We start from the raw sequence: 24,816 nt of genomic DNA, 5'->3' as shown, positions 1-24,816 counted from the left end.
ATGGAAACTGCGCATCAGCCGTTCGGTGGGCGTACGGTACACCTATGCTCTACCGAACCATCTGCGGATCCACCGTGTAGAGTGTCGTCAGCCGAAGCATTTGCATCGCTGGACGAGGGGTACTGCTATGCTCACTATGCCGCTTGTGTTGACGATTACGACGGCGACCAGTTACTGCGTGTGTGGAACATCATGTGACCCAGAACTGGCGCATATATTTGCGCGACACCTTGGCTGCGTGGAAGTTGGAGCCGGCACGCTTGCCAACATGAAGCTCAAATCACTTCTGCTCTTGCAGGTTTTTGCTGCCTTTTAGATGGAAACTGCGCATCAGCCGTTCGGTGGGCGTACGGTACACCTATGCTCTACCGAACCATCTGCGGATCCACCGTGTAGAGTGTCGTCAGCCGAAGCATTTGCATCGCTGGACGAGGGGTACTGCTATGCTCACTATGCCGCTTGTGTTGACGATTACGACGGCGACCATTACTGCGTGTGTGGAACATCATGTGACCCAGAACTGGCGCATATATTTGCGCGACACCTTGGCTGCGTGGAAGTTGGAGCCGGCACGCTTGCCAACATGAAGCTCAAATCACTTCTGCTCTTGCAGGTTTTTGCTGCCTTTTGGATGGAAACTGCGCATCAGCCGTTCGGTGGGCGTACGGTACACCTATGCTCTACCGAACCATCTGCGGATCCACCGTGTAGAGTGTCGTCAGCCGAAGCATTTGCATCGCTGGACGAGGGGTACTGCTATGCTCACTATGCCGCTTGTGTTGACGATTACGACGGCGACCATTACTGCGTGTGTGGAACATCATGTGACCCAGAACTGGCGCATATATTTGCGCGACACCTTGGCTGCGTGGAAGTTGGAGCCGGCACGCTTGCCAACATGAAGCTCAAATCACTTCTGCTCTTGCGGGTTTTTGCTGCCTTTTGGATGGAAACTGCGCATCAGCCGTTCGGTGGGCGTACGGTACACCTATGCTCTACCGAACCATCTGCGGATCCACCGTGTAGAGTGTCGTCAGCCGAAGCATTTGCATCGCTGGACGAGGGGTACTGCTATGCTCACTATGCCGTTTGTGTTGACGATTACGACGGCGACCATTACTGCGTGTGTGGAACATCATGTGACCCAGAACTGGCGCATATATTTGCGCGACACCTTGGCTGCGTGGAAGTTGGAGCCGGCACGCTTGCCGGCATGAAGCTCAAATCACTTCTGCTCTTGCAGGTTAGTGCTGTTCGTATGCTTGAAATTCCTAAAGCACTTATAGCGTTGCCGGCTCCTCCCACAAAGGCATGTGTTGCGCGTACTGCGCAGCTAGTGTGCACTAGAGTTAATGGGAAACGTTTCCGTTTCATTGTGAACCGAGTGCTATATGTCGCTCTTCTTCTGCTACTCTCTGGAGACATTGAGCTCAATCCTGGGCCTTTCGATAAAGGAGAAATGGATTATTTGAAGAAGTTGCAGGATACGATTATGAGTAAGTTAGAGAATATCGATACTAGGGTAACTAACAGTGATACTAAGATGGCTGAAATAAAGAGCAAATTAGAGGTGACTCAGGGCCATATAGACAGCGTCCTGAAATTGGTACAAGAGCAAGCCACTGTAATTAAGGATCTAACTCATCAAATAAGAGTTTTGCAAAAGAAAAACAACAACCTCGAAAACAGAGGCCGTAGAATTAACCTTGTGTTTTACGGGATTGATGATAATGACCAGCATGAAACTTGGGAACAGTCTGAGAACCTTGTTAAAGGCATCTGCACAGCCCAACTTGGATATGACCTGACATCAGTTCAAAGGGCACATGGAGTAGGCAGTTTTAATGAATGGAGAAAAAGACCAATTATTGTGAACTTTTCATGTGATAACGAAAAGGAGGCCATCCTGAAGAAAGCTAAGAACTTCAAAGGTACACAGTATAGCGTTGAGCAGGATTATTCATTTGAAACGCGTACGTTGCGAAAGAAACTTTGGGAATACGGTAAAGTGAAAAGGGCGGATAAGAAGAACCAGGTTAAGCTAAAAGCTGATAAACTGATTATAAATGGCAGAGTGTTTACATGGGGCGATGAAAAGGAAGAAGTCATTGCCTTGTCTAAACGATGACATGAAAATTCTACTGCTTGCATTCATCGTGATTTAATTATTGCAGTGGGAAATTGCCAAAGTGTAATAAACAAAATAGATGAGTTTGCTGGCTTAGTTGAGTCTGTGAAGGCAGATATCGTGTTCGGTACAGAATCCTGGCTCGATCCATCCATCACTGATAACGAAGTGTTTCCCAACAACTATACTGCCTATCGTAAAGATAGGCCAAGTCTTGGCGGTGGTGTTTTTTTGTTAGTTCATTCGTCCCTCTCATCCTCTATTCTTGACATCGGTAATGACGCGGTCGAGTCAGTTTTGTGTACTGTTGCAGTGGGTAACAATTTTTCTTTCATGGCTGGGGCATTTTATCGACCACCAAGTGCAAACTTCGGTATTATGGAAATATTAGGTGATATCGTTTCACAGGTGTCTGACCGTATTATGTTATTAGCGGGTCATTTTAATTTACCCGATCTAGAACGGAAAAAGGACTGTTGCGAGGTGTTGGATGCCAGCCGTATTAACCTAGAAATGAAAAACATTGTTGATACTTTTGGGTTGATACAGTACGTTTTGGAACCCACAAGACTTAATCATACCTTTGATCTTCTCTTTTGTAACTTGCCAAATGTAGTAAGTAATGTTGATATTATTCCAGGTATTTGTAAGAATAAAGAATAAAGGTTGCAGTCTGGGAGGTGGCACAAGGCGTTTGAGGGCCGGGAGGAGGTTGCCAACGAACCCCGTTCTGGACGCCCAAAAACGACCATAACCGACGAAAACGTGGATCGTGTGCGCGAAGTTTTTCATTCCGACCGTCGATTGAGCATCTAGCAAATTGCTGACACATGTCCCTATTTGCGGTACATGGGAGAGTTACCTAGGATCTGCAAATGCGCAAGGTCTGCACGAAACTTGTGCCAAACGTGTTGATGGAAGATCAGAAAGAACTTCAATTTTTGTGCTGTCAAGAATTGTTGGATTTGATTGAAAATGAGCCGGGCTTTGTTAACTCTGTGGTAACTGGAGATGAATCCTGGATGTTCGAGTACAACCCAGAATCGAAAAGGCAGCACAGCGAGTGCCACATGCAGTGCCCCCAGAAAGCATCAAAATGATGCTCATTGTCGTCTTGGACGCCCGAGGAATCGTCCATTTAGAGCTTGTTCCACAGGGAGAAACTTGGCCTTTTACCTGGAGGTGCTCAAGAGATTGAAACGCTAGGTTGCACGTATGAGGGCTGAAGTCAGACACGGTCCATTGTGACGATGCCCCCAGCCACATGCCCCTTCATTACCAACTTCTTGGCCCTGAGCAACAACCTCGTGGTCTCCATCCCCCTTACAGTCCTGACTTGGCTTCGTGCGACTTTGCTTGTTTTCCTGACTGAAGAGAGAGCTGTAAGGAAAGCATTGGGACACCGTGGAAAACATCCACAAGCATGTTGCAACATTCCTGAGAGACATTCTCGTCGAGGATTTTCAGGGTGCCTTCCAGGCACGGCAGACATGACTCCGCAAGTGTAGTGATTGATGCAAGGGGAGAGTATTTTGAGGAATTTTAACCATTTGTACAGGTCCGATCAATAAATCTCTTTTCTCAGAAAATGCGCATTACTTTTATAATGTACCCTGTATGTCATTGAAATGAATATTGCCGCGCCCGCTTCTTCTTTTATTTTCATGTGTTCGAGTTTGACCTGCAAGGACGGTTATCAACGCTCGACGCTGGCCGCGAAGCAGTGTTCGAGAAGCTTCACGATTTTAGTAGATCGTTTTGTTAAGATTGCGCGCCGCACGCGAATGTTCCAGCTTTGTCGAGAGATAACGCCGCCACCAGCGATATTGCTGGAAAGTTCCATAGCGCCTGTATAAAAGTCGACGCGCTTGACCGCTTGTCAGTTGATCGACGGACGACGCCCTGTTCGCGGCTATCATTGTACAGCGTGTATTGCTGTAGTTCTAGTTCTCAGTTTCTCGGCCACAAGTTCGGCCAAATAAACAGTTTCATTCTGCAAACGCCGACTGCTGTCTTCGTCGACGTCACTACCACGTGACATCTGGTGGAGGTGCTGCTTCTTCTATGATCCGGACGCCCCCGCGAAGCGCTGACCCAAGCCCAAGCCGCGAGGAGGACGACGGCAAAGAAAACCCGGATCGTCGAGCAAGCCGCAGGCAACAAGGTCTACCGCCAGAGCACGGGCCTCTACCTGAAAAGACCCGGCAAACAAAGATCCTGACCTCGACCACAGCGACAATGACAGACGCTGTGCCGCCCGCACCGATCCTTCTCCGGATGCCCAAGGAGCCGCCAACCTTCCGCGGATCGTCGTTCGAAGACCCGGAAAGCTGGCTCGAAGCCTACGACCGAGTCGTCGTTTTTAATGCCTGGACCAGCGAAGACAAGCTACAGCATGTCTATTTCGCTTTGGAAGACGCCGCTCGGACCTGGTTCGAGAACCAAGAGCGAAGCCTGACAGTGTGGGACATTTTTCGCGACAGGTTCCTCACCACATTCACGAGCGTCATCCGCAAAGAGAGGGCTGAGGCTCTGCTCGAGACCCGCGTGCAGATGCCGAACGAAAACGTGGCGCTATTCACGGAAGAGATGACCAGGCTGCTTCGCCACGCAGACCCTACCATGCCCGAAGAAAAAAAAGTTCGCCTTCTCATGCGAGGAGTTAAGCAGGAGCTCTTCGCTGGGCTCATGCGGAACTCACCCAAGACAGTCCAGGAATTTGTTTCCGAAGCCACAACCATCGAGAAGACGCTGGAAATGCGAACCCGACAGTACAATCGCCGCGCATTCCAAGACAGCGCAGCAGTTCATGCCCTCGGCTCCGACGACTTGCGCGAAACGATCCGAGCCATCATGCGAGAGGAGCTGCGAAAGCTCGCACCTTTTGCACAGCCCGAAGTGACGTCGATTGCGGACGTTGTACGCGAGGAAATCCAACAGTCACTGGGTGTTCCTCAGCCGGCACCGCTGCAGCTGCAAGCAATGAGCTATGCTGCTGCAGCCCGACGCAACGCCCCCCCTCCTCTCCCACGTCAAGACGCCGCGCTGCACCAGCAGTTCCGCCGCCAAGCACCACCGCCGCCACCACCGACGTCATACCGCCTGCCAGCCGATCAGCGATACATGCCGAGGAAGACCGACGTTTGGCGCGCCCCCGATCATCGTCCACTCTGCTACCACTGCGGATAAGCTGGCCACACCTACCGCCGCTGCCATTATCGACAGATGGGACTGCGTGGGTTCGCTGTCGACGCACCGCGACCACAGCAGGGTGAACAACCACGTGACATCGCCGACTATCTGGCAGGAGCGCACTGGACCCCCCGAGGACCTTCCCGATCGCCGTCGCCAGGCCACTACGCCTCTCCCCAACGCCAACCATACACTGGCCCAACCCGGGGCCGGTCACCTAGCCCGCATCCGGAAAACTAAGGGCAGCAACCGATGGAGGTGTGGTTGCTGTATGACGAAATACCGAAGACCCTCCGCCGCCGACGCCGACGCCACGACGAAGGCTTCAGGACACGACGCGAACCCCTGACGACGAAGCCTCGCGGACCGAAGTAGACCTGACGACGCAACGTGGAAGCAGCGGAACAAACCGACGTAGCCGTGACCCGACGCCAAGACCTAACTGCAACGCAAGACGACGAACTAGCTACCTCGACGTTCTTATCGACGGCCACAGCGTCACAGCCCTCGTCGACACTGGAGCCGACTATTCTGTCATCAGTACGCCACGAAGCTGAAGAAAGTTAGGACAGCCTGGGAAGGCCCCGAAATCCGGACAGCTGGAGGTCACCTCGTAACGCCGGAGGGAATCTGTGGTATCCGCCGCCATGCCCTGCCGAACTATGTCGGAGAGCCGCAGGATCGCGAAGTAACTACACCGACCCAGTACCTCAAACAACTCTGTTTATTCGTAGTCCGTGATGGTTAATATACCCAGATGTTAGCTGACATGATAAGGCGCGTGCACGTGCATCTGCGCATGCCTAGGGCTATCTAGATGATAACACACATGCTGAATACAACATTCTCCCTCCCCTCAAAAACTTGAACAATCACTTAGAAAGAGTAACAATAAGTAGACACTACATAGCACTCAATGTCGTTCATAGTCTTTTAACCACGACGGTGGTCTTCTTAGCCTCGTCGACCGCCTCAGTTCTGGAAGGTCCCTTGAAACTGAGGCTCCAAGGTTTGACAGCTGGGGTGCATCATCGGAATCGTTTGGCGAGTCACAACAGGAAGATTCTACAGGAGTAGCAGGCCGAGGGCAGGGTACTAGCAGATTCCGATTCCAGGTGCGACCATCACTTAGTTTGTAAGTGTCTTGGCCACATTGGTCAATGATTGTGAACGGGCTTGAGTAACTCACAGCACCCTTAGGCACATGATCTGGCGGCCTTATTCGTACCGGTTGACCTGTTGTTAACGGAGACTGCTTTGCAGCTCGTCGACAGTCTGTGTGGGTCTTACTTGCTTGTTGCTTTTGCTTTACCCTGCTGCGGACGGCCTCCATTGCTGCATGTGGGTCTTGAAAAAACTGTTTACCTGGCGCTCCTACTAGATCCAGTTTAGTTCTGGGTTGGCGGCCGTGCAGGAGAACGGAAGGCTTCACTCCTGTAGTGGCATGCGGCGTGAAACGGTAAACTCCTAGATATTCGGTGATGGCTTCCTTGAGAGACCGACGTTCACGCGTGCAGACCTGAACATACTCTTTGAGCACCCGGTTAAATCTTTCCACTTGGCCGTTCGCTTGCGGGTGGTAGACTGCCGAATACGTATGGGTGATGCTGCGTTCCTTGAGAAAACTGTCGAACTCGCAGGCTGTAAACTGAGGACCATGGTCACTCACAATCTCGTCTGGGTATCCTTCCCTGCTAAAAATACTTTGTAGGAAGGAAATAACTGTTGTAGCAGTCACCCTCGCAGCGAAGCAAACCTCTGGCCACTTGTTGAAGTAATCAATGGCCGTAATCGCGAAACGACAATCTGCAGACACGTTCGCAAAAGGACCCACAATATCAATTCCTAGCTTCTGCCATGGTGCCGACAGGAATGCAACTGGCTGCAATGGTGGTGTCACTGGTTTTGCAGACTTGTCAACTGATTGGCATACACCACAAGATGCAATCAACTGTTCTACTTGTTTGCACATAGCAGGCCACCAGTATTGCTCACGTAGTCGCTGTTTTGTCCTTGTTATTCCTGGGTGAGACTCGTGGGCTACGTCAAGTAGCCGTCCTACGAGAGATGAAGGTGCGACGAACTTGTCTCCATGAAGTAGGAGGTCTCCAACGACTGAGAGCTCAGTCCGCACCCTGTAGAATGGAACTGCATCAGCAGGCAACGTCTTCACTGCAGGCCATGTCGAAGTCACCCACTTCATGAACTGTTGCAGCAGCTGGTCTTGCATTGTTTCAGCGACAAACTCCCCATGGGTAACGCATGGTGAGACCACACAAACGGTCTCCCCAGTCTCTCCTCCACTTGAACTGGGAGAGGCATCCTTGAAAGAGCGTCAGCAACCGTATTCTTGTCACCCTTTTGGAATTCAATTGTGAAGTTGTATGCCAGTAGTCTTGCGTGCCACCTCGCTATTCGGAACGGACGGCGACCTACTCCCTTTGTGCTTAGGAGTGTAGTCAGAGCCTGGTGGTCGGTGCGCAGAGTGAATGGACGGCCCCAAAGGTAGACTCTCCAGTGTTCGCATGCCCACAAGCATGCAAGGGCTTCCAGTTCCCCAACGGAGTACTTCTGTTCCTGTGGAGTAAGCCTGCGAGAAGCAAATGAAATCGTTACTAGCTCATCATTTCTTGTCTGTTGCAACACTGCTCCTAGCCCGATGGATGAGGCGTCTGTGGTAACGATAATGTCACCCACAGGGTCAAAAAGCTGTAAACATCTTGTGGACAAGGTACTTTTCAGCTGCTCGAAACAAGCTTGTCTGGCAGGATTCCAAGTGAACGTGGAATTCTTACGTAAGAGCTCACGAAGAGGCTCAACAAGCACTGCATAGTCAGGTACGAACTTTGCGTAATAGCCAACCATTCCTAAGAATGAGCGCAGGGTACTGATATCCGTTGGTGCTGGTGCAGCCTTGATGGCGTCAATGTTGCTTTGTAGCGGCCGTATACCCTGGTGACTTATCATGCGCCCAAGGAATTCTATTTCTTGAACATTGAAAATGCATTTGTCATTCAGCTTCAATCCCGACTTTGCAATCAAGTGCAACACTTGCTTCAGGTTCTTGAAATGCTCCTCAGGCGTGCTACCAAACACAATCACGTCATCTATGTAGCACAAAGTATTTTTGCACTTCTGCAGGATAGTGACCATCATTTTCTGAAAAGCAGACGGTGCCGATGCAAGGCCAAAGCAGAGGCGTTTGAATCGGTACAATCCACTATTGGTTATGAAGGTAGTCAATTCTCTACTTTCAGGACTCAGCAGGACTTGGTGGTATGCGGCTGCTAAATCAATCTTGGAAAAATACTTTGCACCGTGAAGTTTGTGCAGCAGTTCTTCCGTGTGAGGCAACAGAAATTTGTCAATGACAACCGCTTTGTTCGGTTCGCGTAGGTCGACACAAATTCTTATCTTGCCATTTTTCTTTGCCACTACTACGATTGGTGATACCCATTCTGAGGCATCCACCTTTTCTATCACATCATTCTGCTCAAGGCGCTGCAGCTCTTCACGCACCGCGTCTCGCACTGAAAATGGCAAACGGCGTAACTTAGCAGCGACAGGCGTGACCCCTTGTCTTATCTTGACCTTGTGAATGAAATTTGCTGCTAGCCCTAACTTTCCATCGAACAAGGTTGAAAATTCAGAGAAAAGTTCAGGATCAAGGCCTTGTGGCGCTTGCGTAATGTTAGTGCATTGAAGTGACATACCATTGATGTGCAGCCGCAGGGCTTCGATAGCGTCGATGCCGAGGATGTCTGTACCGCCTTTGACGACGTAGAAAAGTATCTCGGCATGCCGACCTTGGAAGAAGACTGGCGCCGTAAGACACCCCTCAGTGCTTATTCTGCGGCGAGAAAAATCGTACAGTGCCGCTGAGGTCGGCTGCACCGGAGGGCATTTCAACCTCGAATACGTGACGGCCGACAGAATCGAGACAGCAGAGCCTGTGTCTACGGGGAGACGTACGGGCACGTCCTGCACGAGGGTGTCCACATGTATTGCTGCTTTTTTCTGCCGGGCGAGAAGAAACACGTTGAGGTCTTCGGATATATTGCAGGTATCGACCTCTCGGACAGCAAGTGCCCGCTCGTCTGGCATGCCGCTCCGACATACACGCTGTAAATGTCCCCGTTCGCCGCATTTACTGCATGTTTTATCCCGCGCCTTGCATGTTTTGGAATCTGCGAGATGCCGAGAAGACCCGCAACAAAATACGCTTTGTGCTGCGAAGACGGCATTCGTGCTTCTGTACGGGCTGGCATCTGATGTTTATCCACCTTTTGGATGCTCGCGGCTGATGACTGTAGCTCAAGTGAGTATTTCATGGCTTCTTCAATGTTGTTCGAGATAGTCAGCGCACGTTCAAGCGTAAGCGAAGTTCCTTCCAGAAGTAGGCATTCTCGAAGAACATGGTTGCTCGTTTTCGCTACAAGCTGGTCACGAATGAAGTCGTCAGTTTGCTCCCCGAAGTTGCAGGACAATGCCAACTCGCGCAGTGCCGTGACGAATGCTGCTGCGGTCTCCCCAGGCAGTTGGGTGCGCTGTCCGAACCGGTGCCGTTCCACGACGATGTTCGTTTTAGCAGTAAAGTAGGCGTCCAACGTAGCCACCGCTGCATCGTACTCGTCGCTCGGGCCGCTTTCTTCTTTTCCCGCTGTATGCGGTAATGCGTAGTACAATCGCTGGCCTTCCACCCCCAAGCAGTGCAACAGCAAAGCTTTACGGCGAGCAGATGAGTGGACGTCGCTCCCCGATGCCAGGAGATAATTCTTGAAAAGGCGGTGCCACTGCGTCCACGGAAGGGTAGGCTTCCCGGGCGTCGGCAGGAACTCGGGCGGTTGGTGCAGGCTCATTGCTTCAGCTTTCGGTCACTTCACCACTCGTCGCCAACTGTGGTATCCGCCGCCATGCCCTGCCGAACTACGTCGGAGAGCCGCAGGATCGCGAAGTAACTACACCGACCCAGTACCTCAAACAACTCTGTTTATTCTTAGTCCGTGATGGTTAATATACCCAGATGTTAGCTGACATAAGGCGCGTGCGCGTGCGTCTGCGCATGCCTAGGGCTATCTAGATGATAACGCACATGCTGAATACAACAGAATCTGCACAGCGAGACTCACCATTAACAACCGGATTTATCCCGCGAACTTCGTAATCCTGCCGCGTTGCTCGAGAGATGTCATCCTTGGTATGGACTTCTTAGGCCTTCGTGGTGCAATCATCGACCTGAGGTCTAAGTCATAACACTGTCCACGGAAAAGGCACTACCGTCGCACACTCCGCCAAGAAAGCACGCCTTGAATGTGCTGGAAGACCAGGTCACCATTCCCCCTCACTCCAGCGTCATCATTTCCGTCGGCACTCAGAAATCAGCAGACCTGGAAGGCGTTGTTGAAGGCGACCAGCACCACTTGATTAACCGCAAGATTTGCGTTGCAAGAGGAGTAGCAGAGCTGCGGGCAGGGAAAGCAGCAGTTATGCGCACGAATTTCAGCAACGAGTACAAGCACGTGAGCAAAGGCACGACGGTCGCCTACATCGAAGAAATTGTAGAAGCCAGCAATGCTTTCGGCCTCACCGATTCTCCTGAGCCTACTCTGACGAATAAAGCGCCGCAACCAGCTTTCGACATCAATCCCAGCCTTCAGAAGCACAAACAAGAACAGCTCAAAACCCTGCTCTTGCAATACAAGGACTGCGTTTCGTCGTTGTCAAGAATTAGGCAGACTCCCGTGGCAAAACATCGCATCATAACAGAGGAAAGCGCCAGACCACTCTGTCAGAGCCCGTACAGAGTTTCGATGCGAGAACGGGAGGCCGTGAAGAAACAGGTCGACGAAATGCTACGCGACGACATCATCCAGCCGTCGAAGAGTCCGTGGGCATCCCCGGTGGTGCTAGTGAAGAAGAAGGATGGGACTCTACGTTTTTGCGTAAATTATCGTCACCTGAACAAAGTCACGAAGAAGGACATGTATCCCCTTCCCCGGATAGACGACACTCTGGATCAATTACACAACGCAAAGTACTTTTCGTCGATGGACCTCAAGACCGGTTACCATGCGTGACCGTTGAGGTCGCACTTCTGCGGGCAGGGCCGTAGATCTCACAAAAAACATCCCCAACATCTCCGCGATAACAAAATCATAACACAGGACCGTGGTTCTGTACTTTTGTGGCCTTGATCCATCGCGTCAAAGTGCTTCTTTTGTTACTTTCGCTGCAGTATGCCGTTATCATGCAAAAAAGCATACTAAAATTTTGAAGGGGCTATTGCTGTCGCTGGTCACAACGCACCTGGTTCATTTATTAAATGCGCGTACGGGCCGTATATTTATGAGTGCTGGTATGATTGCAGACATCTAAACACTTAACTGACAATCATTCAGGGTTCTTCCTGACGTTGCTGTGGCCCTGAAAAACAATAAGTAAAAATGTACGCCGCCTTTTTTTTTTTCGTCGCATGCTAATTTTCTCTGCTCAAGGCGCTTTGTTGGGCTAGTTGGTTATGATCCATGAGACTGTTTGGCGTAGCGCACACCTAAACTCGACATATGCGACGTGGAATGGAAACATTGTGAAACAAAGAAATGGCATTTGTATAAGTTCCTGCATCGCTCCATACTTGAGTGATCTGTTTTTAGTAAAGCGTAACCAAGTTCTCCACGTACGTGTAAAGCACACGGATGTTGTTGCTGTTTTTAGATATGTAGATGACTACCTAATCGTTTGTAATAATGAACCTAACAGTTTTGACGCGGTCGTTTCAGGAACGCTAAACATGTTCACGACTGAGTTATCTCCTCTGGCCTTGACGCATGAAGTACCAAAAGACAACTTCATAAGATTTTTAGACCTCGGGTTGTATTTTTCGTCAACAGGTGTGTGTTGGGGTTATGAACCGCGAGGAAATAAGCCTGTACTTTCGTTTCCATCTGCGCACTCAAAGTTGGTAAAGCGTGCTGTTATAAGTTCATGTTTTCAGAGTTCACTGATGAAATCGTGCCGGCACAAGCTTGAAGCGAGCTTGTGGGCCCAGGCTAAACGTTTAATTGATTCTGGCTATCCCCTACGCCTGTTAACCGCCGTCGCCGAAAATATCAGAAAAAAAGGAAGAGCGAACACCAGTAATCAGACCGCCGCCACTAAGGCAACCAAGGTTGCGGTGGTGCCCTACATGCACACCATATCGCATGATTTGCGCAGGATAGCGAGAAAGTCCGGTGCGGACGTAGTTCTTTCCGCTACCGAACGTCTGCAAAGGATATGCAAAAAGGTTAATGCGGACAGCAAAGAGAAGCGCGAATGCACAATCAAGCACCGCGAAAAGTTTGTAAATTGCAGTGAAAGAGTAGTGTATTCTATTCCTCTCACGTGTGAACGCGTCTATATTGGCCAAACCGGAAGGTGTGCAAACCAGAGACTCAGAGAACACTCGTATAATGTCAACAAAGCTGTGTCTGGCCACTTGGGCATTCACTGCCAAAGGTGTGGTTGCGTTCCAGAGTTTGAGAGCACTCGTATTCTATATAGGGCTCGAGACAAAACAACCCGGGAAATAATCGAGGCATTTGAAATTGAAAAAGTGAAAGAAAAATGCGTGAGTGCGCCTTCTTTAGGTTTGTCCGATAAAGAAAAGAGGTATCTTGAATTGTCACTTTGAAGAAGGTGGGTGCAGATGTGATCAGTGACGACGTGCACGCGGTCAATGCTGTACTATTACATGTTTTTTCTTGGTTTTATCGATCGCCTGTTGCTGTATAAAAAAGGACACGTGTGATCAGAAATAAAACCATTAGTAGAAAGTTAGCGCTGTGTGTGTCCTTCTTTTGTCCTTGTGGGTGTGCGCTACGCCAAACAGTCTCATGAATTTTCTCTGCTTTCTGGTGATACGAATTTCGGATGATACGAATATTTTTGGTGGTTCTGTGAGGTTCGTATCACCGAGGTTTCACTGTATATAACACAGCCGGTTTTTATAACATCATGTAAAAAATATAGGCGAACATACAGAGGATTAAGGGAACCGGTTTTTAAACATTGGTCATTGTTTGCATTTTTAAAAGAAGCTTTCACGTCATATACCCAGGCACTCCATAGCACAACCTCTGAAAAGAGGTTGTTGTAGTGCTAGCTACATTACAGAAAGCCTTTGGCCTCAAAGGCCTTGAGGAGGTATTTGTGCTATTTTCCCATCTCTCACTTGTAATTCATTCCACCAACAGTACACAGCAAAATGAAGTTCAATGACCACAGATTTATTACGCAGGAGGTTCAATTCATCCAAACCTTAGCGTACCTTGCCCTATCTTAGCCACTGGTTGACACAACTAGCAGACACAAGCAGTGTACACTGTAAGAAAAAGTCAAGTATTTGGGGAGTATTTCTGCTGCAAGACAATAATCGTCATCCGGCTTGCTCGCATTTTCTTTCTTGAAAACCCGGCTCTCGTCACTCTTCTATCGAGAACGCTATGGGACCGCGGTGTATAACGGGAGGAAAGTACACGAGGTGGACGACGATTCTTGTTGTGTGGCAGAAATACTCCGCAAATACCCTATTTTTTCTTAAAGTGTATAGAGTTTTGTACAAAGCATCTGAAAGGGTTAAAGAACAACGAATTTCCAGAGCCCTCCACTACAGTGTCTTTCATAATTATATTGTGGTTTTAGGACGTACAACCCTGGCAATTAATACTTTATTATAAGTTTCAATTCAATAACTGCAACGATAAACTTTTTGTCATCAATCACTAAAACATTAGCGCTCTTTGTCAACCACTTTCTATCTTTTGCCCATAGTAGCTTAAAGCTTAGATACCCAAGTATAGTGGAGGGCTTTTTTAGACCAAGTATGTATGGTTATTTTTCAGTGCAGCACTTTCGGGGCAATAAAGAAAACCTGTAAAAGATCTTTCCTTTTGCCCGAACTGTCGCGGGGCCTCTAGCAGACACATGCCTGCCTACGGGAAAGGTTGGGTGATTGGGACTCCAGCGTATATGTTCTGGGAACAGGATAATGGACAGAACCACACCGGACGGCACAGCCAACATGCACGAGTGAGAGAGTGGCCTGCGCGGGGGAACTCGGCAGCCGAAGAGAGACTAGGAAGGGCGACAAATCCTCAGCTCCCTAACCCCAGTTGTAAATATGTAGAATAAACCTTCTTGTATCATTTAAAAACCTCAACGTCATCGAGTTATTGAAATCGAATCTTTTTATAACAAAACCTCAGTGGGTGCAAATCGGTGTACTCGGTAATGCTGATTTCACTCTAGGAAAAACATTGTTATTGCATGTCAAGGACTTGACATGGTCTATCTTTAGTTCTTGCATGTAATGGAGTATCCCATCGTTCGTGTTGAAGTATGCATGTTTGGTGCAGGCATAGTGTCACTAACAGCTATGTCTTTTTCACTTGTGCAGCAACCTGACCAAAGCGACATTCCATTAGTGGGTAAGGAGAAAAAGTTCAAAGGCTACTACAAGATAGCACGACACTATGGCTGGGCACTGAACAAGACCTTCTTTGAATTCAATTATGACACGGTGCTCATTGTGGAAGGTATGGACCATCTGCAGCACAGCCCATGGCTGTCTTCTCTGACCAGACTGTTCTTCTTTTTAGATGACCTGGAGCTGTCGGTAGACTTCTTTGAATACTTCCTTGCATTGCACCCAATCTTGAAGAGTGACCCGACGCTCTTTTGTGTCTCCGCATGGAATGACAATGGCAAAGCAGGACTTGTAGCGGATGACCCAGGTTGGTTTTCTTCCACCTGTCATTACCAATGAAACGGATGGCTGCATGTGAGCACGAAAAGCACCTCTGTAGCGTTCATGCATGAAAGAAATGCACTTGCTTCCTTTTCCGGTTTCTTGAAAAGCTGCCACTGTATCTAGACCTGTTTGACAGCATGCATGTTATTTCTGTGGTAGGGCACTGCTGCGTAAACTGGCAAGTGCCGCTGCCTTCCAGCCACCTCTGTAGAAAAAAGAATATGTTGATATAGTACTCGTTTATCTTCCCTGGTGGCCTTTCATTATGTGGTTCTTGAAGTACTTGTGCCTCTTTGGTCAAGTAGGGGTCATCTTAAAGGTGCTTTTACCTGTGTGCTAGCATAAAACTCTGAGTGCTTTATTCCTTGACCCAAAAACCGGCAGGAAGGAGAAGATGGAAGCTTGCGATGAAAAAATCCGTAAACAGGGGGTGGCTGCTCGAGCCGACAAGTGGACTTGTCTTCTTCAAGGCTGAAACCGATTTCCTTAGCTCTCGTGTGTATATGCTTCCTGCCCTCTCCACCACAAGGGAGAAGGGGAGGGCAACTGCCAAAGTGGGGGAGGCTGCCGTGACAAACTGTGCTAGTTATAAGGAAGGCGAGAAAAAAAAAGAAAAAAAAAACGGGGTGGGGGTTGAGGGGAGGGTATACGTTTCGCTGAATGATTGTCAGTGGAAGCACGTGGCACTTTAACAATAGTGGGTTCGAAATTCCTAGAAGGGCTTAACTCTCATTGGTTTTTGTTGTGTATGTGCCATAGCGAATAGATTCAAGAGTCCCCTTAGAAATGTTAATACTTGCTGGCTGGAGTGTATTGAACTTGTGAATAAAGTATGACTCTGTATATTTTCTGTCTCTTGGAGACCAGAAATTTGACTGAAGTATGTAAAGTTTGAACTCATCGAAGTTGTCACCTGCTACATTAAAATGCTGTGCCACTGCTTTTGCAACTTCTTCGCCGTGTCCGCGCGATGCCTGTTTAACATTAACAGGTTGTCCCGTTTTGCCAATGTACCGTTTTTGACAATATGAACATTCTATCATGTAGATAACGTTTGAACTAGTGCAGGTAAAACTAGATTTTATATGATGGACGTAATCACTTCCAGTGCTTTTAACTATAACGTCATCTTGAAGGTGTTCGAAGTCTTACTTCTTGGACGAGAACAAGGTGTTATGTGGGCAGCAGAATGAGGGTTTACTTTTGCATGCACTAACATGGCCTTAAAATTCCTATTGCGGCGATACAAGACCTTTGGTACTCCGGGAAACGCTTTTCTAAGGCGCTTGTTGCTTGCCAGTATTGGGTAATACTTACGGAGGATATTATGTATGTTTGGTAGCCCATTTGAGTATTTGGTTATAAATGCTGGCGGCATTTATAACTGTTACTTGATGGCACTTGAGAACATCGTTAGAAGCATGTGTAAAGTGGCTATCGCACCATTGCCACTCTTAGCTGAGTCTTGAAATGAGATCGCGTCGTATTCATTCTCGCTACACACAGAACCCAGGAACTCCGGAGTCTCGCAAAACCTGGTTTCAGAAACCATGCTCTACAGCATATTTTTGTCCATGTATTCATTTTTGTCGGCAACATAGGTCCTCAATTGTTTCATAATTTGCAAGCTTAAATGTATGCGAGCATATTGCTATTATAGTATACGTGCAGCTGCTTAGTCTACATTTGTTGCATGTGTGCCACTTGACATTCAGGGCTCCAGCTACTGACCTTTCAGGGGCACTGGCACAAAAATTATGGCCTGCTTTTTTTTTTTTTTTTTGCTGCATTGTGCTGCTGGGGCCTGTTGGTTATAACACGGCAGATCGCTTGCTGCAGCGCGCAACAGCTTATTATTACAGCCTGTTTATTGCCGACCATTCTCAGTTTCCGTTGAGTGACAAGCCGCCGGGTGCAACCAAAGCCATCTAGTATGTGAAACATGGTAAACAAACTCGACTTTGTAAGCACACAGAACTGGGATGCACGTGCGTGCTGCCTGCATCATCTGCGCGTGTTTTTTCGCCTGCCAAATGTGCTGTGTGATGTCGCTGTTGTCATCGTCGTTATCATTATCGTTGTCTGGTGGCAACGTTTTTCTTGAGGCTTCCACATGTTTGCCACGGGCACGGACTCACAAGCAGTGCTTGGCAGCAGTGGTGGCATCAACGCGAACATTGGGGGTCACCTTCACGTCACCTTAGCTGTTGTCAGTGTTGCAATGTGTTACGTAATAGCACTGGGTTGCACACGAAAATTCATATAAATTACTTTCCAAGCTGTCGTATTCACTGTTAACATTTGTTACATGCGCGTGTTCACGAGAATTGATCCCGCAGGCTATTTCAGCCATGAGATTTCGTTCGCGCCTCCTTTCAGTGGTCTGCGCTGTACAAATATTCTCGATTGGTCTCATTAGGCTTATGCAGAGGACGCAATAATCGTCGCATTTTAACCTCATCGAAGCTGGCATGTAAAGATTCCAGGCAATTTAGTGTGTATTGGCATGCCACAAAACAGCGGTAGTGATTGCAGCGTAGCATGCGTCATAGCAGCAAGCTATTAATGCGATGGACTAAACATGCCATAAGAAGCAGTGTCCATCAAACTTTCAGCTCTGAAAACTAGTCAAAATTCCGATGAAGTTGTAGGACACAGCACTTGCCTCCAAGTGATGCCTATGTCTTGGTGCAGGCTTGTCACGAGTGATACAGATTTCAGCACTGATCACTGTTGAGACTGGAGAGCTGCCCAACGTTGCAAATGTGCGTGCTGGAGTGGACTAATGCACGGTATCAGTTAGACGTACAATGCAATCATCACATGTTTCTGAATTTATTAAACGTTTCTGCTTGTTTCCATAGCATGCAGTGGTTTATCAACTACGTTATTAGTAAGTGGGAGGCAAACATTTCTCTCTTCCTCAACCTCTCTTTGTTTGTGCTCATAATATACATACACATATGTACACGATTGTATATACAGCGTGGTTTGTCATAGTCATCTCTCATTGGAGTTCAGATAAAGTCAAGCAGCCCAGGACTGGACAGTGCTCACTTCTTGACTGCATCTACCATAAAATGCCGAACAAGCCCCCCCTCTCCCCCTCCTCTCCCACAGCCACTTTTTTTTTTCAAGACAAGCATCGCTTCTGTAAAAAGAACCACAAGAATGAGTGCACTGAATGTGTATCTAATGTTGTTTATGAAATTACTTTGTCATGTGGCCGGTCGTATATTGGTCAATCCGGTCGCTGCTTTAATGGTTTGACAGTGATGAGGGGGAATAAAAACAGTAAATAAAGCATTTCATTAGAAACATGGACGGGCATTTTTTATTTTTTGCGGCTCTCCCACCGCCATCTTGAATTTCGGTCCGGGACCGAGCGAGTGCCCCCCTTCAAATCCAGTCGGATTATCCTTCACCGTAGGGGGTCACTTGCTCGGCATTTTACGGTAGACGAAATTCTAGATTCAGCTTGTGGACTAGACTGCCTGGCCGAACTCTAGCCTGCACTAAAGGGACACTAAAGGAAAAATACAACTCGGCGTGAACTTCTGAAATACCATTCCAGAACCCTCGTGGTGCTTGTTTCTTGCCAAGGAAATGCCTAGTTTGAAAAAAAAATCACGCTTTAGTTGTCCGCATACTGTTAGCGCAATTCAAACCACCCCGCTCTCAAGGACTCGTGACGTCAGCACTCCTCAACGCTGCTTTTAACGGGCGCTGCACCAGCATCTCCCGTTATCTGGCAACATTGTGCCTCCACCAGAAACGTACGCAAGAATAGTTCCTGTTATGCTTGTTCTGCTGGCGGCTGCTGCTTGCATTGTAATGCGATGTTCTCCGTGGAAGCGCTTGATATTAGGACACTGCTGTGTAGCGTTGGGAAGCTACATGCAATCCGGCCATCAGTACAGGGAATACGGGCACCCCAGGTGTGTGTATTTGTGCTGGTGCTGTTCAATGAGCCTTTGTTTATGTCGCTGGTGTGCCGTGCCGCCGCAATGCGACACAATCCACCCACGTATACCATGAAATCCGTGTGCTCAGCCATCACTTGTGTGATCCACGTCGGACCAATGTTCATCCGCTCCGAGGAGTCGTGCAGAACGCACCTGATGAATCATTTGGTTTTAAGGTGCATAGAGAGACGGCCCACAAAAACAGCCACGAGAAAGGAACTACGCTAGCGAAAACTACCACAGAGACGCGACCGCATGAGTGGACCGAATCCCAGCAAAAACGGAACTTTTGAACTACCTGCGCTGTTCGGCATGGTAACACAAAGTTCTTTTTTCCATGAATCAAAGAGAAACGCACAGGCGGCATTCGATTACATCTTGTAATGCACATAATGTTATTTTTTATTATAAATAGTTTGAGTGCTAGTGATTGTATTCGGGACTCTTCACGCCATCGGGCTCATTCCAAAATGACCCACTGGTGGCACATATCGTGTCCTGCATTCACCTTAATTTCTCGATTAGTAGAGCCCTGCTCTTGATACTATCGACGTTTTAGACGTTCTCAAACATTGACCTTTCACTATAACATAAATTGTTATTTGCCTTTAGCGTCCCTTTAAATACCTATTGGGAAGAATTAGGGATAAGAGTTAATGGAGAGTATCTCAGTAACCTGCGATTCACTGATGGCATTGCATTGATGAGTAACGCGGGAGACGAATTACAGCTCATGATTACTGAACTGGATACGGAAAGTAGAAGAGTAGGTATGAAAATTAATATGCATAAAACTAAAGTAATGTGGAACAATCTTGGCAGAGAACAGCGCTTTGCGATAGGTGGCGAGACACTGGAAGTTGTAAAGGAGTACGTCTACTTAGGACAGGGAGTAACTGCGGAGCCGAACCATGAGAGTGAATTAACTAGAAGAATAAGGATGGGATGGGGCTCATTCGGCAAGCATTATCAAATCATGAATGGCAATCTACCACTATCCCTCAAGAGGAAGGTATATAACAGCTGCATCTTACCGGTACTTACCTACGGAGCAGAAACCTGGAGACTTACAAAGAGGGTTCAACTTAAATTGAGGACGACGCAGCGAGTGATGGAAAGGAAAATGATAGGTGTAACCTTAAGAGACAGGAAGAGAGCAGAGTGGGTCAGGGAACAAACGGGGGTTAAGGACATCATAGTTGAAATCAAGAAGAAGAAATGGATATGGGCCGGGCACGTGGCACGTCGGCAGGATAACCGGTGGTCATTAAGGGTAACTGACTGGATTCCAAGAGAGGGCAAACGCGTGAGGGGGAGACAGAAAATTAGGTGGGTAGATGAGATTAGGAAGTTTGTAGGTATAACGTGGCAGCAGAAAGCACAGGACCGGGTTGATTGGCGGAACATGGGAGAGGCCTTTGCCCTGCAGTGGGCGTAGACAGGCTGATGATGATGATGATAAGTACCTTCTCGCTTCCCTAGTTCCTTGGACAGGGTAACTGCTTGTCCTGGTGATGGTTCACAACGTTCACATAGTAATTACCTGAAGGCACCCCTTCGGATCAGGCTTGAGCCGTCCAAGGAAATTGCACATGTGCATTTGCACCACACACACACACACACACTGGTGACCTTGACCAGCCTCTGTTGTAATGTCTGCATGTATCCAATTGCAGTAACGGTCGTGCGTCAACACATTCACTGCTGCTTCATACACCCGGTTCAGACTTGGTGACATGCATACACCAATCTCCCTTTTCGGAGATTCACTCTGTCTGTTCTGGGCAAGGGATACAGCAGAAGATACAGCAAACAATCCCTCTGACAACCAGCCGTTGTTTGTTGCCGATAAGTCTTCTCTCACGGCATTGTGGTGACAGCTCGTTTGTATCGTCGACTCGAAGGAGGTTTGCTCTATACATGGCTGTTGCTAAAGCCTAACTCCGGTCGCAGCTGCACACAGTCATTCCGTGCACATGCTAGCATGCCCTTCTTGTAGTGGGAGTAATCGCAGCTATGGCAGGTTCGGGTGAACTGGCCCAATCAACAAACGCCACTTAATTGCTACACAGATATCTCACTTAAAGGGATGTGTAAAAGAAAGGGTAAGCCTTTCGCTGTCAGTCCTTCCGGGTCCTTCGGTTGGTCATCCACCTTAGCACAAGATGTCCTGGGGGTGAGCACATCCGCAAGGATTGTTTCCCTCGCTGAGAGACGATTGGCCTTTCCCGTTGAAGAAAGGTGCTTCCTCTCCCCGTGTGCCAGCATTAAGGGAAGGAAATTGGAGCGCTCTCTCTCTCAAAGGATGCCATTTCATGGCAGATGTGGAGCAGCCACAAATCAGCGGAATTTGCTAGCTCTTTGCCGTTCTCTCCACAGGCCAGAATAGCCTGCCTCTCTGGCCTTCTTGCACTTTGTTAAAGTTATTCTTGAAGGTATCGAGAATGTCTACCGTAAGATACGTCTTGGTTGTGCGGAATCGCCGTGAGCTTGGGTGTAACAACTGTGAAAAACTTTTTTTCGCATTCTGACGACGGTGAGGAACTGAGTGGTCCAAGCATGAGGTACGGGTCAACTTGTTCTATCATCCGTTTATAGCTGTGTTGAAAGATAGGTTGGAAAGGGTGCAGAAAGCAAGCAGTGAGATTTGTGACCAGCAATTATAATTTTCACCATAAAAACCACACAGATTATAAACCGAATAGGCTGGAGACAACTAGAGCCTCGTGAAAAACTGCAAAGGCTTAAGTTTCTCTTCAGCACTTATAATGATCAAACGGCATTCACGGCAATTCACAAACATAGGTATGTCAAGCAACAATGCCTTTGAGCGTCGTGGGTACTTCTGACAAATAAAAATACAGGAGGCTCATAACTCAAAGCTTCGGTTAACTCAGAGAAATTTCAAATTTTTGGTTTGCCCAGTGTGTTTTTAATATATTTTAAAACTGCTTAATTCAAACTGCTCCATGGCATTAAATGGTTAAGTCATACATTTTGCTCATCTGTGCTACAAAGTATCCGCGCTAACAATCCCGGGTTGACTGAGGAAAAACGAAGACAGCCTGGCTTTGGTCTGTCACGTGTAGAATGCTTCTTAAGTCACTTTCAGAGCAGTACTCTAGTGCCTCGCAGAAAAGCATGCCAAGATTGGGAAGGGGCTACCAGCTGTCACGGGACACAGTACATTATGAGTAACCGACATATAAAAATGTTACTCGCAATTAATCGCTGTTGTCTATGACATTGCTGCAGCCCTAACAAACGTTACAACACAACCAGAGTCATATTCATAAGAATTTCTGATAATTCAAACAAAATCCTGGGGTCTCCTCAACTTTTAAATATCGATAGCCTACTGTAAAAAACATTCAGGTGTGATGATAAGCTGTGAATAGTCACTGAAAATGTTATGTATACACCGGCTCTTTTGCATGCATCATCGTGCATACCGGGGGTAATCACTGGTACTCGCTTAAGTTCTAGAATCTACAGCAATATTCACATCACACATACAGTCTAATCAGAATTGGTAGTAAAGTGAGTCTCAACCAGTTTATGAGCGCTGTTCTCTGGCTTCCGATATAGTGGCGGTGAAATTCCGAACGTCCTGCTACTTTAGGAGTTTCCCATCAGTGAAGGCAGTCTTGTTGGTCAGTCTCCTCCTTTGCAGACTGCGTTTTAGCCCGATCATGTGATCAGTATTATTGAAATCGTAGGCATAAATTTGCTACAAAGGAAATCCGAAGGGCTTGTGAGGATCAGAGCCTCCCTAGGCATCGCAACCGTGCAAGCAGCTGTGAATTTACCACTGTATGTGTGTCATGGATCTCAGGACAACAGTCAGCCAGAAAGAATAGACAAGGCAAGAGCGTTATACATATAGGTTTTTACTACACCCTAAAGGAATACACGAAATAGGAACACACTAAATAAAATTGGCTCTAAACAAGGTTATCACACAGAGAATGAGAAAAAGAACAAGTCACCAGAGAGTAGAAAGCGTTTGTCACTTTCAACACTCATGGCGTTGTGTGCCGACGGATGACAAGGCGTTGAGGGGACACTGGCATGGTCACCGGCGTCCAAGTCGATGGGGCGGGCTTGGTTCGTTGAAGGACGCGTGTTGGCGTAGCGGTTGAGGCTGGGAGCTCGGTTCAGAGACTTGGGCATCGCAGGTCCTTGAGATAGCCAGCATCTCCCAGGAAGAGAAGCTGGCTCAGTCGAAGCCTACAGAGCGATGCCGTAGGTCGGTGCGCTGGGCCCAACAGCCGATGGTGCGTCCTGGGTGTTGCTGGTAGTCCCAGGTCCTGGTCCGTGGACACGTCCTCGAACAGGCGGTGGCTACGGTATGATGCCGTAGAACGAGGAAGAGCCGGAGCACAGGCCGGCGACGCTCGTCCCAAGCTCACGCATAGACGTTCGAACACACCCAGGGCCCTATGCCCACGTCATCTTCTCTTTTTATATCTTCCACTTCGTTTTTATCTTCTTCTAGTCGTGCTATTATCAGTGATTCCACTCCTGCGCCAACTGCGCCAAAGTGCGCCAAATTGTATTTACTGCGCCCTCCTGATAATATCGACGAAATTTGCGCCAAACTGCGCCAAAGTCTCGGGTTTGGAGGCGTCTATCACCGGCAATCTACGCAATCGCACCGCCGGCGCGTCAGAACATGTGCAGCTCGATCTTGGGGCTGCCAATAAAGTCGCAATCATGGACCAAGAATTATTCCGCTGAATAAATAGCGCTCGCGCGTGCGTTCCGAGTAAGCCACGATGCCATGCACGGTGCCGACGCAGCTTCTGTTTTGCAAGTCGGCTCGACAGCAAAACGCGCTCTCCGCAGAGGCTCGTGACGTCTAGGCCTATCGGTAGCGAGAAAGTGCGACGGCGATTCATCGGCGGACGTCGTCTGTTCCAGAAACGCTGCTGATAGCTCGTTTCAAGCGTCGCACGGCACGTAAGGAAAGCAATGTTCAGGAATAACTACATGAGTGCCGCTAAAATGTCTGTCACTTCTGTTTCCGGACATCGCGGAATGAAATCTCGGATCGCTCGCAGTAGATATATGGGACAATATCGAATTTTCCTTGCTTCGCGTTTATGGAAGACCATGCGAACGGTGGAAACGCGTTGACACTTTTCCTCAGATATACTTTATCCATGGATCTTCATCCAGAACAGCTTTTTCGTAATTCCTTCCGCCAGCACGTCCGAGTTTGTAATCACTCTGCGGTAAATACCCCCTAAAAGGCCCTGCCGTTTCGAGCTCACGTGCTAGGGTTCCTTGTTCGAATTTTTTGCTTGCTTTTTTAAAAATGTCATCTCATTAGTAAAATCATATCTCCTGGTCGGAGCAGCCGCAAATGCGCAGCTGTCAGTAGCGGGCCCGTCGCTGACGGCCCACAGTGAAGCGGCTACGCCATGTTACACGTCCGCCCCTCGCTTTCGGGGGTCAGTAGCTAACGGTTAAAAAAACTCAGTTTTGCTTAAGAGTGAAGCAATGAATGCGATACCAAAAAATTGTATTGTGAAACGAACAGGGGCGTAGCCAGAAATTTTTTTCGGGGGGGGGGGGGGGGGGTCAACCATACTTTATGTATGTTCGTGCGTGCGTTTGTATGTGTGCGTGCCTATATACGCAAGCAAAACTGAAAAATTTCGGGGGGGGTTCGAACCCCCCCCAACCCCCCCTTGGCTACGCCCCTGGAAACGAAGTAAGACTAGCAGATAACTCCT

General features: G+C 48.2%; 1 protein-coding gene across 1 annotated transcript in view; it reads left to right on the top strand.

Annotated features, from left to right (window-relative positions):
- LOC119394545 (alpha-1,3-mannosyl-glycoprotein 2-beta-N-acetylglucosaminyltransferase) overlaps nt 1-24,816 on the top strand; it is a 148,987-nt gene that overhangs the window by 40,817 nt on the left and 83,354 nt on the right. Inside the window, exons 6-7 of the mRNA XM_037661868.2 lie at nt 14,757-14,895; nt 14,959-15,093. Coding sequence (XP_037517796.1) covers nt 14,757-14,895; nt 14,959-15,093 — 274 coding nt within the window. The remainder of the gene's footprint in view (nt 1-14,756; nt 14,896-14,958; nt 15,094-24,816) is intronic.

The sequence above is a fragment of the Rhipicephalus sanguineus genome, chromosome 5, assembly GCF_013339695.2.
Source record: "Rhipicephalus sanguineus isolate Rsan-2018 chromosome 5, BIME_Rsan_1.4, whole genome shotgun sequence".
In the NCBI taxonomy this organism is placed as follows: Eukaryota; Metazoa; Arthropoda; class Arachnida; order Ixodida; family Ixodidae; genus Rhipicephalus; species Rhipicephalus sanguineus.
This window is presented reverse-complemented; position numbering and strand designations above follow the sequence as displayed.